This window comes from Thermobia domestica, chromosome 1 (genome assembly GCF_964235325.1).
Source record: "Thermobia domestica chromosome 1, izTheDome1.hap1.1, whole genome shotgun sequence".
Classification (NCBI taxonomy): domain Eukaryota; kingdom Metazoa; phylum Arthropoda; class Insecta; order Zygentoma; family Lepismatidae; genus Thermobia; species Thermobia domestica.
Genome location: NC_137454.1, coordinates 74,237,554 through 74,257,031, shown reverse-complemented (window position 1 = coordinate 74,257,031; position 19,478 = coordinate 74,237,554). Strand labels below are relative to the sequence as shown.

Below are 19,478 nucleotides of genomic sequence, written 5' to 3'. Positions count from 1 at the left end.
GGTGAATTATTTCATGAATTAAACTTTTTTTTTTTTTTTTTGTACAATTTCATTTAGCTAATTTACTCCCCAATGATATAAAAAACACTTAGTGGTGTTTAGACCAGTGCTACTCAACCGGGGCTACGCGTACCCTGAAGGTATACAAAGATATTTCTGGGGGTACGTAATCTTAAAATAAGCATATTTCCAATATTTATTGAATGATCATAGTTGGAGATTTTTTTTTTCTTTCCAGTGAGTGATTTTCGAGATCACGTCACGCGCGTCTAATAATCGGTTAACGATTCCAAGTAATCGGTTAACATTTATTGCATACAGTCTCAGAAATCCAGAATCAGCTCTGATTCTCGCCCTCTCGAAGATTCGACTAAGAATCGAGGAGCTGGCGACCCAGAAACAAGCTCAGTCATCTCATGAACAGGTTAGTTCTAAAGTTACTTGCAGTTTTTATTATTATTATTATTATTATTATTATTATTATTATTATTTTAACATCGTCCTCAGTGTGCGAATTATCAGGGAGGATGAGGGGAAAATCACACTCAGTAGAACTGGATGTCTCCTATATGTTTTGAAATTTCCTATGTTAATTTTTTCGGATGTGTGCTTTATCCTCCTGTAAATAGTCTTTTGATTGGCACACTGATTATCCTTTTGTTGAGCCTCTATTTTTCCCCCTTTTAAATCAACAGAACATGTGTATTAAGTTTAATAAGTTCATTTCGATTTAAAATCTTTTAAACAGCTTCAGGGGTATAAAATTGGATGGCAAACTGTATCTAGGGGTACGGTTTAGACCGCATATTTTGTTCAAGAAATCAATACGGATGTAAAAGAACTTTGGTATCAACGAACATGTGTAAATAAATCAGCGTTAGAAAGATTCAGTACACAAGCCGAAACGACCCATGAAATAATCAAATTTCCTCATTAAGGTACGGTACAAATTTATATATACTTATTTTTACACATTAAGTGTAAAATGCTTTACAGATATTAGGTATAATTTGATTTTGCACTAGAACTTAATCTTTTAGGCTAAAGGAGATGGATGGTTAATGAATGATCCTGAAAGAATTAGTAAAATGTCAATATCGGAGAAAACGTTTACAGTGTCTGATCAAGCCAATATGTTCAGTTAGTTGGCGAAATTGTTACACAGTTATTATTTTTAAATAAACGTTGCTTTGTTCAATGATTTGTATTTCTAGTTTACGTTATTTAAGATAACAAAGCTAGTATGAAGCAGTTACTGAACAAAGCAACGTTTATTTAAAAAAATAATGAATGTGTAACAGTTTCGCCAACTAACTGAACATATTGACTTCATCAGACACTGTAACAAATAAGAGGGAGTTGCGTAGAAATATAACAAGATCCTAGAAACTAGTTCTGAACGCTGATTGGCTGGTCAGAATAGACTCAGCTAATCATAATAGAAATTTTAAAAAAATACGCAACTCCCTGTAGTTTGTTACAGTGTTTGATGAAACCAATATGTTCAGTTGTTGTTGCTTTGTTCAGTGAGTTGTATTTCTAGTTTAAGTTACTTAAGATAACAAAGCTAGTATGAAGCAGTTACTGAACAAAGCAACGTTTATTTAAAAATAATGAATGTGTAACAGTTTCGCCAACTAACTGAACATATTGACTTCATCAGACACTGTAACAAACAAGAGGGAGTTGCGTAGAAATAGAACAAGATCGTACAAACTAGTTCTGAACGCTGATTGACTGGTCAGAATAGACTCAGCTAATCATAATAGAAATTTTAAAAAATACGCAACTCCCTGTAGTTTTTTACAGAGTCTGATGAAGCCAATATGTTCAGTTAGTTGGCGAAACTGTTTACACATTTATTATTTTTAAATAAACATTGCCTTGTTCAGTGAGTTGTATTTCTTGTTTAAGTTGACTTTCAGTTAAATAGCTATTGTTTTAGTACTATTCATCTGAGTACGATGATTTATACGCCATTCTTTTGGCCATGCTGTAATCAGGGATTACTCTGGCTTAGACTCAATATCTTCAATGAGGATCGCGGTTACTATTTCCAATGAGGCTCACGCAAGTCCGGAATTGCTATTCTCAATGAGGCTTGTGCTAGATTGAAATCTTACACGTTAACCTCACTGGGGATCACGCTGAGCCCGCTCTACGAGACAAAAAAAAAAAAAAAAAAAGTCAGTTAACTGTAGACCAAAAGTACCAACGAATAATACTGATACTTTCTTTTCTTTCCACTTCTACGAAGCGAAGACGGAAATAGCTCTATCTACCCCAAAAACGTGGCTTCGTTTCAAGACCTTTGAAGGGACGTCATCACTTTCTTTCGACAAACGCAAAGGGCGGAATTTGTTACAATATCATACCCTCTAAACATAAAATAAACAAACAACAAAATCACTTTGAAGCAAGCATACGTTCTAGGAAATAATTGATGGTATGTGTGCGTAACACAGAGTTTGTGCCAAAAGAATTAATAAAGCCGTTTTCTTTCATCTCTGGCTCCTAACTTGGGGTTGACTGCCGCAGATGGCAGGCCAGAATTACAAAATTTGCGGTGAATTAAACAGAAACAGATAAAACGTCAACATAAGAGTAACAAAAAAGATAATAAAGGTCATAGTGTACGATGATTAATTAGGGAGGAAAACGAAGTTAAATGCTAGACACTGAGTTTTAGTATTGATATAAGGTAAACAAACATACTATGGCATTGTTTCAAACTTACAGTCTTAACTAACTAACCTAGGATACGTATGCTGCAGTAATGGAGGGAAATACAGAAATTTAGAGCGGATACTGATAAGACGAGAGTTGTATATGAACCAAATGTAGTGAAATGAGGCAAAATTTTAGGTGCTAGGACTATCTCATTTTATGGAGAAAATTGACGGAAAAATGTTGCTTGATTTCATAATAGGATTGAACAAATTATCAAAATATATCGGGACCTTAGCTCTTACATGTATAATAAGGTAGAAATACGAAATAAGTGTTCTTTACTACGTAATATCCCGTATGATGAAAGAAACGATGTGATGAAGTGAATGCTATGTGAAGACAGTATACAAACGGACCATGTAAGTGTCATAAAGCTGTGCCATACACAAACCATGTGTTTTGTTTTTTTCCACTACCCTCGTTTATGCATATACCCGCCGTCGCAGAAGCCAGTGCTCTCTTCCTACCGCTCACCCCCACTACTGTGCTCCTGCGCTGACTCGCTTAGAAAGCATTTGCTCTTTAGTGGCTAACTAGCACAAGTTGGTTGATGTTTTATATTCAGCCCGGCTGTCAACCTGGACCCATTAATACAATTCCTCCCTTAAGAAACACTTTCTAACGCTGTAAGAGTGCATTTCTTGCTAAGAGAAATTCATAGTTTATGAATATAAGTATCCCTTTGTGTGGCAACCTAGTATAGGGAAAAAGTACTTTCGTATGCGTTTTGTAATGTTTGATGTCCCAGGGACATGTACCTGATAGGGGGCTCCACCCCCAATGTCCCCTCTAAAAGTATATTTACGTAACACTGTAGTAGGGTGTTGTTTATTGCGCTCGTTAGAAACATGAGGATTGTTTTCGTTATTTTTCAATAGTGGGTTGTTTGCAACACTTAAAAAGTTGAAGGGCATTACCGGAGTTTTGCGCACTAATACAATACATACCGGTATTAATACATATCTATTGAAAAGCAAAAAAAAAAAAAAAAAAAACGCATGAAAATAAGGAATATTTGAGATCAACAGTTACAAGTAGTAATATTAGACAATGCGCATTAAAATAGTATTTAACTCTAAAGTTTGTTTTCCCACGCTTTCGGCAGCCTATAACACGTAAACGACACGCTTTTCGTCCTATGTGTACTGGAACTTCTTTTGTTTGTTTTTCTCTCAGGAATCACCCCTGTTTTCGTACAACGAATTTAGCGCCATATTGTGTAACGTCGACCACACTAACGCACAAAAGTATCTGTTCTCAAAAACAGCACAAATTTTGTTTGTTACCTGATAATATTGCACCACGATATATTCCACATACAGGGCGTAAATCATGCCCCACCCTAGTCATTTCAGGTTCAGGTAAACACAGGTTCGTGTGTGTCTAATTTATCATACCATCTGCAGAAGATTAACGCTAAACTGAGATATTGTCCCGATATTTGCCACACGAAGCTGAGAGAAAAATCTTCAGTTAGAACTGGTGATCACTGAATCCTGTGTGTTACAGATTTATATTCAATATTATATAGTATTATTGATATCTTTGTCACTTTACAAAATTGTCTATTTCCTCCTTTCAAGAAATCGAAATAGAAGCGAGTGCAAAGTGTCTCCCACGAAACGCAGTGGTGCCCACCCCCCCTTATGTCCATGACGCACCCCCCCCTAATTGTCTATCCGTAGGTGTTCTTCCATGAAAAAAATCTTCTTTTCGATTAATTTTACCCCCCCCCCATCAAACATATTTATATAGATTTTTAACCCCCCCAAATATTTCAATGACGCAGTTTGCGTCATAGCCCCCCCTTGTGGGCACCCCTGCGAAACGGGGATGGTTCTTTATGAAATCCCTTTGTGCGATAGTGGAATTTCATAGTCTCATTCCAATTATCTACAATAGAACATGAACCCTTAAGTGGTATTATGAGTAGGAATACGGCTCTAAATGTACGTACAAAATTTATTAAAACCCAATATTTGCCCAATAAAACCCACTGGGCTTGGTTTTCCTTTAAAATAAAGATGATTTTCACAACCTTGCTCAAAACACATACAAACCCTATCGTAAATATGTGGCACTAAATTAAATTTAATGGCACATATTAAATTTACGAAACGAACATGTCAAAGACGCGTACTAGTGGCATTAGTTATCCTGAACGATAACTCTTGCACTAAATACTGTTCGTAAAACAATTGAATAATTCGAATACTTTCAGCAAACGAAATTATACTATTTGAAATGCACATTACAAATATAAACTCATAACAACAATAATAAAAAGCTTACTGAATAGTGTAACAAAAAAAAAAATACAGAAAAAATAATATGAAGTATGATTGCGACATACAACTCCCTCTTCTTACACTGAAGTCACTTCCTTTTAGTTTATTTGTTGCTAAACTTGTTTACTTTGTCATGTGTACAATTAAAATACAGTAAAATCAAAGGTCAAGAGAGGTATTAGTGTACTCCTACACTCTGACCAATCCGCACTATGATTGATAACATTTATTCAATATTTATTTTTACACCTAATTCAATATGGTAGGTAAATACATATTTTAATAAGAATAGTTTCACGAAATCTCTGAGAACAACAGTAATCTGAAATTTATTTCCAATCAAATTCTTCCTCATTATTTTAAGCATGAACAAATGGAAACTTTAATATTAATTGATAAAATCACACCTGTCACTATACGACCATGAAATTAAAAACACCCATCAACAAATGCCACACACACCTCACACGCAACGAATCGAAAAAAGTTGTTACATTTAGTAGCAATAGATGTCTCGCTCTCCAACGAAACAAATGCCGTGCGTATCATTTTATCTTCACGCCACTAGAGTTCACCATTAGTCGACTGTGTCTCACAATAAAATTGTTGAGTTTTAATGCATAATCGTATTAGCTTGATATAAACATGTGACTGTATGAATATTAAGCCTCCAATTTGTTAGAATAAAAATATATTAGATACTGCTTTAGTGTTAATTATAAAAGCGACTTATTCTGACATATTGGTGTAGGCTCGTTTACATAAATTTATCTTAAATTGTTGTATGGCAACATTGATAGCGTCTGCTTTGCACTTGTTTGTCAACATTATGTCTCGGCTGCATAGCAGGCGCATAAAGTTTGTAGATTGTTTGTAATGTAGCTAAGAGTTCGACAGCGGCCGTTCCGTCGAGTGCCTCGTGTGCTGTGGTGCTACGTGAGGAAGAGAGTGGAGTGGGATCTCCTATACACCTACACTACACTTCTATTTTCTCTTCCATTTATACGTACATACATCTCCCTTCCTTTTCATACTCATTGTTCTTTTTACATTTTACACTTCCCACTTTCCTCTAACTTTTGCCCTGTTCAACTTGGCTTTCAGCCCTCTTTCACTGTCTGAACTCCTTTCCCGACTTTGACCTTTACTTTCCCGATTTTGACTTTCTCTTCCCGATTGTGACACTTACTTATTACCATTTTACGATAATCCTTTTTTTACTTTGTAATTGCTATTAATTGTTAACCTTTCTACCTTTTACCTTTGTACTAATTATCTCAATACCTGAATACATTACTTACAAACCTTGTTCAAAGGCGTTATTGCCGGGAACATATAAAGGGGGGATTTTATCCTCCCCGTGAAGTGAAGTGAAGTGAAAGTTTGTAGATTGATAAGAGGGGGATAACGGATGTAATCAAGGTATATAAAATGGATGTAATATGTAAGAATACTGAAGAAAAGAGCATATCAATCATGTAATTTCCTCAAAATTAGAATTTTAGAAGTCTACTCATGCCATAAGCATCAGTAAGTTACATGAAATTCATTCTTCTTCACTTATAATAACAGTTATATCATTTCGTATGTATCTGTACACAAATAATCTTTAGCAGAAGCAGTTCTAATATTTTGCATTAAAGAGTTGGGCTGTAGAATAAAATTTATAAATTCGGGTATCGTTTTCATGTCCACTGTAATTGGTTATTGTATACTTCCATTGCTCACATTCATCTCTTGAGTCGTTCTCAGTAGTAATCGTAGTACAAGGTGACCAGAACTTTTAGTTTCAAAAACGGGACGCATACGAATCGGCGACGGTGGGGGTGGAGGGAGATGACTTCCACATTGCATTTTGGGACTCAGCAGTGTTTTCAATTTACAAAATACATAAGTAAGAATGATAACACAGTGTTTTTAACTTAAGTATCACCCAGCAATACTTTTAACTACTTGAACACTCAGAATTCCCACTTGAACCACAGAACACTCTATTCTCATTTGAATGTTCAGAAGTTCCAGGCACGGCTAAACCTTCCCAATGAGTGTTGGTACGGAAGAGTGTAGAATTTGCATTGATCATTTATATTTTGACTAATAATTACCGGACACCTGGGTCATTTTGCTTAAAAACGGGACATTTAGGCGTCCCGTTTGAGAATAAGAAAAAATGGGACAACGGTTGAAAATAAGGAACTGTCCCGGCTAAAACGGGACGTCTGGTCACCTTGTCGTAGTAACTAGTATGGATGGCGTTTAGTATCTCCCCCTAACTCGTTTCATGGCTCCAGAACTGAGTACCTTGTTTTTGTCTAAATTGTGATAGAGGTAGAAGTACAAGGGCCCTGGGGGCCTCTAACTCCCTTCGCTAGCTGTCCCTAGCTCAGCTATATTTTGTGAAGTAAGTAACATACTGTAAATCTTAAATGTGCAAGATTGGGGGAGATACTAAATATCAGCCACTAGTGTAAACATTTAAGTGCATTTTTTGTGACTAGATCAAAACCACAACGTCTGAGACTATCAAGGTAACCCCCTATCTGAATTCATATGGATTATGTCTTATCATTTTTTTTTAAGTCTTCTTTGTTTCAAGGATAAGTACTTTTCTTTCATTTTAGGGTGTCTGTGCAACTGGACCCTTGTCTTCATATAACCATGAATCCGCCAGAAGCACCTGAAGCTATTGTTAACGGGCAGACCACGCCAATCGTCCCTCAATCATCATCGGCCTTAAAGGCTAAGGCTAAACCAAAGAAAGGTGAACAGAAACGTCATAATAATTAAAATCTTACAGGGCATTACTCGAGCAAACGGTTCTACCAAATTTTGACAGATTTCCTACATTTTCAAGTTAGGTTAGGTTCGTGATTAGGACATTATTCGAGCAGACGGATCTTTAAATTTTCTGTTTGGTAGAACCATCTGCTCGAGTGTACCCTCTTATAGTTACATATTATAGGTTGAGGTTCAACTAACTTTCAGCCTGATCCTCAAGTTCAAGCTATTTTCAACAAACTACAAAGTTCAGTCCGTCTCGCAGTCTAACTTTATTGAGATTATCAAAATCTATTCCCCTTATTCTTCATTCCAATCTTCTTTTAATAATACACTTCCCTTCACCCTCTATTCCAATCTTCTCCCAATAATGCATTTTTCCTCATCCTCCAGTCTTCACTCAAAAACTTCAATCTTGCTATGGCAACCGATTTCTATTATATGTAACACTTACTAATGCTGTGATATTTCTCAATACTGAAACCAAAAGAAGTAGTAGATTCGGCCACTTCCAGTTTCAGTAAAGAGATTAGAGTGGAGATGAAGTGTGTGTATATATCTTGGGACTCTTAATTTATTGCATAAAACGACTTCTTACTATCTAGTACCATTTTTACTCTATAGCGATTAACAGTAAAAATGGAAGTGGTTAATTTCTGCCACTTCTCGTCTGAGTAGAGGGTTAAAAGAGAAGATGGTAACTATTCTTGGAACGCTTAATCGATTCAAAAAAGAATTTTAAAAATCCGCTTCTCGCTATCTCTTATCGCATTTGCTCTATGTAGATCTATATTGTAACGGGAAGTTGTAATAGATTTCTGTCACTTCCGGTTGCAGTAGAGAATTAACGTTGGAGGTGAAATGTATTTTTGGGACGCTTAATCGATTGGAGGAAGCCGCTTTTCTCTCTTTCTCTCTCTCTCTCTTTCTCTTTCTCTCTCTCCCTATCTCTTTCTCTCTCTCTCTCTTTCTCTTTCTCACTCTCTTTCTCTCTCCCTTTCTCTCTCTCTCTCTTTCTCACTCTCTTTGTCTCTCTTTTTCTCTCTCTCTCTCTTTCTCCTTCTCTCTTTCTCTCTCTCTTTTTCTCTCTCTCTTTCTCTCTCTCCCTTTCTCTCTCTCCCTTTCTCTCTCTCCCTTTCTCTCTCTCTCTTTCTCTCTCTCTTTATCTTTCTCTCTTTCTCTCTCTCTCTCTCTTTCTCACTTTCTTTCTTTCTCTTTCTCTTTCTCTCTCTTTCTTTCTTTCTTTCTTTTACCGTTTTGACCTTATAGTGATCAGTGTTAAAATCGGAAATGGTTGATTTTCACCATTTCTAGTTTTAATATCTACTTCATCAACGAACTAGAGTCCTAACTTTTGATACTGACCAAAATTGATGAGTGATCCATCAGGTAGCTCTTGATTTTTTTTTTTTTTTTATCTCCCAGAGGCACACACGGAGAATAAATACGAAGGATTTTTCTTTTTATCCTCCGTTAAGCCACCAGAGAAAACCACGTGAGATAATGAAACAAGGATAAGACAAAATTGTTCATTCAATATCGCCTATCCCCCACATCAAAAGACAGATTCTATTAAACGAAGCGCCCGCTATGTGTGGGCTTACATGATGTAATTGGATTTCTCCAGGCGGCTACTGAGTTCCCTAAAATTCCAAGATCAAACAGTTCACAAATCGAAACTAACGTCTTTCACGAATCACATGGTTGATGTATTGTTTGCGCTAGAGATTTCCACCATTGGTTACTCTCGTCGTGTGCTTCGGTAAGTCCTTATTTAAACTAGGGATGGGCAAAATCGGTTTTTATAAAAACCGAAAACCGGTTTCTATAAAAACGAAACCCGAAAAACCGGTTTCGGTTCTCTCCAAAACCGGTTCAGTTTTCACCGAAACTGGTTTCGGTGAAAACTTTTCGAAAACACATAAGACTATTTCTGTGGAAATGGATTCGGTTTCCGGAGAACAACGAAACACCATTCTGGCCAGAAATAGAACAAATTTTGAAAAAAAAGGAATCGGTTTTGAAGAAAACCGAAACCGGATCAGGTGAAAAACCGAACCGGTTTTGGAGAAAACCAATAACCGGTTTCGGAGAAAACCGAAATGGTTTTGAAGAAAACCGAAACCGGTTTCGGTAAAAAAAACCGAAACCGGTTTTTTGAAAATTTTCAGAAACCGGTTTCGGTTTTCTAAAAACCGGTTTTTGTGCCCACCACTAATTTAAACTGTCTATAGCCATCACTTAATAAGGTTCCTACAATAAACCTTGATCATATGGCGATGAATTGCATCTTTTATGCCCTTCCGCCTGGAGAAATCAAATTAAATCATGAAGTACATACATTGCGGGACCTTGTTTTGCACTCAGTACTTCAATTTTCACGCTCACTACTCAACAATGATTGAATCCCAGAATCTGTCCACTTGCTCTGGGGAAGGAGAGACGTCCAGTGGAAAACTTAATCTTATCTTGAGTTCGTCACCTCATGTGGTGCTTCTCTGGTGGCTCATCGTAAGTTGAAAATATAATATCTCTCGTATATAAAGGAGTTCTAGGTAAACCAAACGTTTAAGTTATCATGTTTTTTGTAGTTTAACTGGTGTAAAATGCCTCTTCGAGGTCAGTAATATTAATTAGAAAGATGCACATGGTGGTAAGGATTAATCAAAAATTGTTAGTGCGACTAGTTGATTCTGTTCTTAGTCTGTAGCCGCAAACATGTCTACAGTTGATACTTATTCGACTAGTGCTCGGAAGGCTGAATTTACATCAATACTATCGATCTTGAATTCCAAGTTCCATATCTTTCAAATTTCCACAAATATTAACTGGAGGGAGAATCAAGGTTGCTTCCTTCAGCAATTCTTATTTTTAGGTAAAATAACTAAAATAATGAACAGTTATACTTCATAATTGGGATACCCGGGTTTCCAATTTAGCAGTTATATATATTCACGATTTATCTTACAAATTTCAATCTACAGACTTTAAATTTTTCGAGAAGGAACTTCTTAACCTATCGAAGGCAACAATACGTGCCATTTTTTATTTAGAATTATCTTCATTGTTGAAATTGGATATCCAAATCTTTAACAATATACTCTTTCAACAATGAAGAAAATTCTAAATAAAAAATCGGCACGAATTGTTGCCTTCGACAGGTTATGAAGTTCCTTCTCTAAAAATTTGAAGTCTGTAGTTTAAAATTTGCAAGAGAAATCGTGAATTTTCGTGAAAGGTAAAAAATACATGAGAGAGATACGAAGACTAGGGACATGTATCGGTAAAACTTGTTCCTTTAAATAGGTCACGGCAGCGTTTTTTTTTTATTATTATTATTATTATTTATTTATTTATTTAATATAGTCGTTTCTTGTGTGAAATGGTGTATCTGAACTTCGTTAATTGACAAACAAATAAACTATATAAACTTAAGATACAAGACAACTTCACGGAAACAAGTTATTAAACGTTGCTTCGAATGATAGAATGGATTCAACTTGAACTCGATCAGATTGAAATTCATATATATATATATATATATTTTAATTTATTCCTATTATAAAGACAAACGTTTCTTTCCATCAGATATTTTAACGCATTCAATTCCGTGTTATAATCATGGCATCTACATGCACTTTAATTTGTCACAAGAATAATGTAAAGATTTTTTTTTTTTTTTAAATCAATTTCAGCCCCTGAAATTCCTTTGTTGGAAAGTAGAAACTGGTTATTACACTTACATTATGTTAGGAAGGAATTTGATATATGCAAGAGGTTGATTCAAGAAGAACTTGAGAAAAGTCGTGGGATGTGTGAATATGCAAATTACTTGCAGGTGAGTTATCGTTAGAATTAATTAATTTTAACTTTTGTTGCTTTGGAAGCAAACAATGTGAATAACGTGAAATTCTTTAGTAAAAACGTTGAAGACTTAACATTTACATCCTATTAATGCGTACTAAGTTAATAGGCTTTATACGAGGAAGGATCAGAAACTAAGGTTTCAGAGCCAATATTTCTGGAGTTTCGTCTGTTACAGAGAAATGAGGAGTGTGCGGTAATTTTAATACATGGAGTTGGCAACTGTGCAGTTTCAAGCACCTGCCACCTACAGCGCTACTTGTATATAAACACAAATGGCGACTCGTGTGAAAAACTGGTCTCGCGAAGAAGTCTGCGCTCAGTTATTCAATTTCTGTAGGCGAATCGTATAACTGTCACTAAAATTCGCCGGCAGCTGATAGTTTTATGAAGAAACTTTAATGTCTCGTCAGCATATCGCAGAATAGTGTCGAAAGTTTGCGGCTGGTAGAGAAAACGTCACCGACAAGGAGCGCAGTGGGCGAACCAGCACGGCATCAACAGATTTGAAGAGAGCTCGCGTGGAGGAGCTGATTTTTACAGCCTGAACCTTGCTCCAAGCGACACTTGAAGGAGCATCTAGGAGGCAGTCACTTCGCTTCCGACGAGGAGGTGAAATATTTCTTGATAACATGGCCAAACACGCAAGGACAGGATTTTTATCAGGAGGGAATCTTCAAACTTATCCCACAATGACGATGTGACAGGTGCTTCAACCGATATAGAGGGTGTGTCGAAAAATAACCTAATGTATGTACTATCTGTTGACTGTATTGGTTGTATGAAATAGTATGTACACGTTTCACTGCAGGCTTTGGAAACTTACTTTTTGGATCATCCCTCGTAATAGAGCTTTCACTTCTGGTTGCTAGGACTTCTTTCTCGACCCCAGGTGATGTGAGTTTCTACTAAACATCATGTTCATGAATTTTCTCAGTTTTCTGTCTCCTCTCACTATTTTTATTTCAGCATTTCTTTCACAACTGTTCACAATCTTTCATTTATTTTATCAGGATATAAACGGTATTAAAGTAAAATTTTCCTTTTATCCTTTTGTTAGAACTGTTGAAACTAAATTAAACTACGAAAGCAATTCGAAAAAGAGAAAAACAACACCGTTTGGTTATCAATGACATACACTCGCAGTTACAAAACTTCTATTATATTAGTCCAGGCATTTTGTACCTAAAATACTTTAAAGTTGGAAAAAATTCCCATAAAGCTGAATTTTTCAGAATAATTTCCTTTCTTAATGTACTTTGACATATCAAAAGTCCTCTACTCTCCGACTTGTGCTTCCTCTCAAAATGGCGTACAAAGATGGCGGCCATGAAATTTCAGTTTGACGACTTTAGACGACAATAACTTTTTTTTATTTGTGATATTTTGGATACGTATCAGGTATATATGTATACAGGAAAGACTGAAATTAAATTTCTATGGTATATCTAGTCAAACTTCAATTTTGATAGGTTTAAATTTGTTATATGTATAAAAAATGTCAAACCAAATGTCACATTTTTATGTTTGGAGGCAATTATATTAGAAGACAAATTAGAAATAAGGAAAATTGTTTGAATGAAAGTTGAAGATACTTTTATGAGCTTTAAAATGAGGTATTTACTCTGTCTTTACGTAACTTGATGTAGATTCTCTATAAGATTTATTATATACCTTATTATGTACCTCATGCATACATTATTAAGAAACGAAAAAGTTTTCCAACATCTTCAGTTTCATTCCCAGATTTTAACCGCAAAGTATCTGCACAAATGAACAGCTCGTTCCAAATTACCCAAGTGAAATCTGCCTTTCATAAATTTGAATGCTTCCAACGTAAATACAATTGATACAGCTCTGAAAATGGCGGTAGACGAGTGTTCAAAACATAGCCAAAAAGTTGTATTGCGATTGCGAGCCAAATAGATGAAAGTATTGTCGACAATTTAAGAGCTAAACTTTCACTCATTATGAATGGTCCCACAACAACTGAGAAATGTTTGCTTAGCAGCAGTGAAATGACTTCGTTCCAAGAAGTCACGTATGGAGCTGCTTCATGTATGAAAGCTGAAGAAGTTGGACGTACAGCTAGATTGTGGTTGCAGTATTTTGAGCAAGTGAAAATTATGTTACTGTTTATTAGACCTGAAAGGACTGGAGACTGGCAATTACATTTATTTGCCACAAAGCTCATACTGCCTTACTTGCATGTAGCGGGTCGCATAAATTATGCCAAATGTGCACATTTATGTGTCCAGCAAATTGAGGACTTAAAAAAAAGAATGGGTCCAATTGAATACAAGAAATTTATGTGGCAGAAGTGACTCTTTTTGGAGTGGAGTGTGGACTGATATGGTGATTGAGCAATGTCTTATGCGTCCAATGAAGATATCAGGAGGATTAAAACAGAGCAGATGTATTACAGAGAGTACTCTAGCACGGTGGATGCTGACGACGACAATTTGTCTGGAGGTACGTAAAGAAGTTGAAAAGTTCTGTGGTATATACTCCTCTTCGACAGAACAGCATATTGAGCTTCGTGAGTCTCGACAAAGTCGTGATAGACAGGACATTAACACCTTTCAACAACGGGTTGACGCTTATTCACCGTCTGCAGCAGAAGATGACTCTGAAGACCTCATATGTGTAGCTAATGGTCTTGAATCAAATGAAGCAAGAAACTGTGATCGACCAAAGGAAGTAGGAGTTAGCGTAATGAATAAGATGTGTTGTAAGAATTTTGGTGATTTAAAGCTGCGGCGTAAAGATCGTGTCACTCCAATTTCGGTGTCGAGAAATACCATTAAAGTTGCTGAAGCTGTGCTGGAGATCAACCCTCTTCAGTTGTTCAGTTGTGTACTTTGCGTTTTGAATTTTCAAACTGATCTTTCAAAGTATTTGTCGTATGAACTAGAAACTTTTCCGCCAGCTCTCTTCGATGAATTCTCAATGAGAAAAACACAATAAGTCAAAGTTGTTCGACGTAATTGAAGATATCATACCCTGTGTAGACTGTTCTACTAACTCGAAGTTTGTCATAGATGCTGGATTTTTACTGCATCGTGTGGTTTGGCCTTCAACACCAGCAGCTGCTATTACGTACGGCAACGTTTCCAAGAGACACATCGAATATGTGCTAAAGCACTTCTCTTCATCAGCAATATTATCGTTTTTGTTGGATATGATTCCACAAGCACAAAAGCACTAGAAAGATAACATCGATCATGAAAGACATTGGCTTCCATTGCTTGTCTACCAGAATGGAAAATAACCGTGAAACGGGATAAATTTCTAAGAAACTCCAAAAACAAGAACAAATCTATTGTTATGTTGACAGACTATATGGTCAAGACAGGAATTGAAGTAAAACAAGCAGAAGGTCATGCTGATCTCTTAACAGTGTCAGCTGCGTATGAGATTTTCCACAAATACCGAAAGTTGTCACTGTTGTAGCACAGACGTAGATTTACTTGTTATTCTGATGGCTAGACAGTACCTGAAACTCCAGTTTTCTTCTTTATGCCAAGCTCCAGCCCCAGACCAAATAAATCTTTGACATTTCAGCGATTCAGAATAAACTTGTGACACTGAGGGACGGCATTCTTTTCCTCCACGCCATGACAAGCTGTGATGTAACATCAGCTATGTACAAGAAAGGAAAGATAAGTCCATTTAAACTACTTCAGAAGAACTCTTGGAATAGGTAAAAGCGTTCAATGAACCCAACACACAGTATGAAACCATAATCCAATTTGGGGAAAGGTTCCTTGTAAGCTTATATGGAAAACTCTTGTGACGGCCTAAACAAACTTCGTCGTTTTCCCCTCTTCAGAACTAGTGTCTCGACAATTGATTTCAGAGAATTTCCAGCTAGCAACGCTACCTCCAACAGAGGCTGCTGTTTGTAAACACTCGCTGAGGGTCAAGCACAGCAGTGGCTAGGGAATCGTGTTGATCCACTCGACTGGGGATGGACTTTAAAACGAGGACAATTACGTCCCATTCCAAGTAATCTAGTAGCTGCACCACCTGAACTTTGATCAGATGAACTTGTAACATTAATGCAAACAGCAACTCTTCAACTAAATGTGAAAGTCGTTCTGCTAGTCTGTAACGTTCGGCGCCAAATCTGGGCTATAGGGAGGATGATCAAAAATATCCCGGTTGAACCGCTTCAAAAGTTTTTGAGTACGTCCAATGGTGTGCGGGCGAGCATTATCATGAACCAACGCAACACCGGAAGTCAGCATGGCAAGACGCTAGTTCTGGATTACTCGTCTTAAGTTATCGTAACGTTTCACACTAGACTTCTGAATTGATTATCGATCCACGCTCCATGAGTTTCACTAACAATACTCCTTTGGCATCCCAGAAGATTCTTGCCACTACTATTACGGCAAAGAATGTACGCCGGCTTTTTAGATTTCTTTGGTGAGTGCGAATGCCCCACTCCATTGATTACTGTTTGGTTTCAGAGTTCATTTACTATACCCAGATCTCAGAGCCAGTCATAACTGTGTTAAGAAATTGTCTCCTTCCTCGACATAACGTGAGAGAAAATTCAAAGCAGAACCCATTCGGCGTTTTTGTGCTCCTCACAAAGGAATTTTGGAACCCAAGGAGCACAGAACTTACGATAACCTAACTTTTCTGTCAGCACCTCGTACAAAACAGTCCAATAAATTCGGGGAAAGTGAACAGAAAGTTCAGATATCTTGAACCGACATACTTTACGGACAGTTTTGTCAATTTCCTGCATAAGTTCTTTGCTAACTACAGATGGGCGCCCACTTCTTTTCGCATTGTGCACTTCAGTTCGTCCATTTATAAATATGCGACACCTTCACTTATCACGTTTGGTACGTAAACATCACACAGTTCGCGATGAATCGCAGCTGCCAAAAGTTTTTTCGCATTCACTAATCGTATTACCGCATGCTTTTCATATTTGGCATTTGTTTGTTTGTTTGTTTGTTTTTTCCTACTGGAGCGCTCATTAATCAATTGTTATAACGGACGAGTCAATTGCAGCACAACCTTCTCCTTCCAGTGCTCACTGTCTACTGAACAACTGCACACAGCGCCACAAGACTGACGTCGCTCTTTCCGGCCATTTCTCGCACATGCACAAACAGAGTTTTTTTTTCTTTTTTCGAATTACCCTCGTATTTAAATTATGCAAATTTGGTTAGAGCTACAATTTGAAGAACAACTTAGAGGCATGGTGGTTCAGTAGTAAAATACTTATATCTCTGTGTTCGACCACAAGACATGTGTGTTGGTGATGGGCAAAATCGCGTCCGTGGATTTTTTCAGGGTTTTCGTCTCCTTCTACATTCTTATTCCACCAATTCTTTCATAATCATTTACTTCCATTAATAATCCGTTTCCTTTAGTTACAGGGCATAATCGAGAGACGTTAAATTGAAGATCTCATGTTTCAAGAACAACTTCTTAGAACAGCTTTGTAAAACTTAATTAAAATTTCAGTTATGCATTTGTAGACACCAACGAAGATATTGCTAGTTGCTAAAAATAAAATTTCAGGTACAATTTCTCGGAACATTTTTGTTGGTGTCAATAGTTGCATAATTTAAATATTGTAATTTAGTTTCCTTAACTCTGACAATGAAAACAAGCATGTTTTTTCAAAACTTAAGGTGTGGAGTTAAAAATCAAATAAAACACTGTTGGAATACCGAAAACCGTTGCAGTTTTTAAGTTCGGTACCCTAGTTTATAACATGTGATACATAAAATAAATACTCATATTCTTTTAACTAGTAGGAGTCTTTGTTGTAAACTTCTAAATAAGTTTGTAGTAGAATTTTGTTGTAAACTTCTAAATAAGTTTGTAGTAGAATCTTAACGTAGTGGTTTATGAGTAATATTTTTTTCCAATGCAACAGACCGTTGCTAGATTGATATTCACTAGTATTTCGATCAAACTGAAGTTAAACTCTATCTTGCAACGGATCAGCTATCAGGGAGCAGTTACTGCTAAGCTCATACAAGACATTTGTGCAAGCTTCATTTTCAACAACAGACTGAGCTCTCAGTCCAGGCTACTGTCTGTCCTACACACTTGAACCAATGTTCTCTATCCAGACAGAGCGGTCATTGTTTCCATAATAGACCTCATAGATACTCAAAGAGTAAGAAAATTAGCTATTCTGTCGGCTTCCCAACAGGGAGCTCCGGAGAGGGTGACTAGGGACATCTAAATCCCACGTACCATATGTTCACTCTGGCAGGCCTGAAGGTACTAGCCGTTAACATGAGCTAACGTGAATGTGGAGGAACTAACATAATCCGTAGTCTGAGAGGAATCTAAAGCTTGGAATACGCTAGAGATGTTATCCGATAATAATCCGTCTAGCCTTCATCTGGTAGAGCAAAAATAGTGTCGCTGTAGATCCACGTCTCCTATAGCTTGCTGCTGAATGGTAAAGAAAAAAGAAATAACACTCAACTCAGTGATCGAAATAAGTAAAGTGACTTCATTTTGTTAAGTTTTTGTATCCTATGTGTTGTCCCAATCATACGTATATAAACTAAATATATTATTGGTTATTATCTTTTGATAGGGTCTTATTCTTCGACATGAAGGAAAAATTCAAGACTCGCTAGAGTATTTTCAGATTTGCCATGTTTTAAATCCAAAGAGTGTTGACAACATTAAGCAAGTTGCCAGATCGTTGTAAGTTTTCAATCATTATTTCTAATTATTTCAAGTGTCGAATAAATATTTTATCAACTTCCTTTTCCATGTTGCAAATTTTGGAATTAATTTTCTCAGTGATTTCAACTTCCTCCTCTGCAATCTTTTTCTAGAGGTTAAGTTACAAATTAAGAAAAACTATTCTAATTTAAAGTTGTACTCAGTAAGCATCTTGGTTTTAAAGCACTAATTTGATAAGATTTCATTGTGTTGGAATGAGAGTTCAAATTTAAATAATATTTATCAAAGGAACTTAATTTTTAAGAAAAATAAAACACGAGATTCTAGTAAGTTAAAAAATGTTTGAACAACCGAGTATCCTGATACCATATTTAAGCTAGATCATAAGTAAACATTGAATTACAGTTCAGTGTTTGTGCCAGTGGTAGAGTGTTTACCTTTGCTGCGTGGGGTCCCTGGTTCGATCCCAGCTTACGTCAAGGGAACGTTGTGGTGGACAAACACGGTGTGTATGGGTTTTCTCGGGATTCTTCCGTTTCCTCCCACTTTATTTATTCCGCCCTTCCATTCATTTCTCATCATCACTGTCTCCTTTAGCGTAGCTGGAATAGACGTGGGACGTAAAACTGAAATAATTTCATTGTTACAGTTCAGTGTTTTGCAAAAGAGTGATATATATATATTGCAAGTTTCAAGCAGCGAGCAAGGTTCACTATCTATGCTGTCTGCCATAACGTAGTCGTTATATGACTCAAGATCTTAGTTTATTTTTTATTGTTATATATATTCTGTATTCTGTGCTTCGTAAGAATGTTAGAGTATAAACAAATGAATTTTAAAAGTGACGGTTTATTTCACAAAGGGAAAAAATCTATAAGGTACGTCCTCATTAAAAACATTGAATATGTATTCATCCATTCTGATGACAAATTCTTAAAACACAAATTCTCATGTAGAACTTAAACTTTGATGATGAGGTGTCTAAAGGCCCGTCATAATATCAGGAGTGACACTACAGTATATTTAGTCATGCAAAATTCAGTGTACCGGACGCTAAATGTCATTTTGTTAAAACATGTATTCCCTCTTAGAACCTATACTGCCTGATAGAATTTGATGAATACGAGTAAAATATTT

The 19,478-nt window shown here is 36.5% G+C and overlaps 2 protein-coding genes across 5 annotated transcripts in view; one reads left to right on the top strand and one right to left on the bottom strand.

Moving 5' to 3' along the window:
- LOC145686183 (solute carrier family 35 member F5) overlaps nucleotides 1-5,560 on the bottom strand; it is a 48,999-nt gene extending 43,439 nt beyond the window's left edge. Inside the window, exon 1 of one of the 3 annotated variants that reach the window (XM_081759220.1) lies at nucleotides 5,426-5,560. Coding sequence is in view for 1 of the 3 variants with exons in the window: in XM_081759211.1 (XP_081615337.1) it covers nucleotides 4,017-4,080 (64 nt within the window). In the remaining 2 variants the exon portion in view is untranslated. Of the gene's footprint in view, nucleotides 1-4,016; nucleotides 4,096-5,425 lie in introns of those variants that run through there. The other 2 variants (XM_081759230.1, XM_081759211.1) reach the window with 2 other exon arrangements.
- A 259-nt stretch (nucleotides 5,561-5,819) lies between these two features.
- LOC145686171 (BBSome complex member BBS4-like) overlaps nucleotides 5,820-19,478 on the top strand; it is a 49,572-nt gene continuing 35,913 nt past the window's right edge. Inside the window, exons 1-4 of one of the 2 annotated variants that reach the window (XM_081759198.1) lie at nucleotides 5,820-6,440; nucleotides 7,640-7,779; nucleotides 11,492-11,634; nucleotides 18,247-18,359. In XM_081759198.1, the coding sequence (XP_081615324.1) occupies nucleotides 7,677-7,779; nucleotides 11,492-11,634; nucleotides 18,247-18,359 (359 nt within the window). In that variant the 5' untranslated portion in view covers nucleotides 5,820-6,440; nucleotides 7,640-7,676. Of the gene's footprint in view, nucleotides 6,549-7,639; nucleotides 7,780-11,491; nucleotides 11,635-18,246; nucleotides 18,360-19,478 lie in introns of both variants that reach the window. The other variant, XM_081759191.1, reaches the window with a different exon arrangement.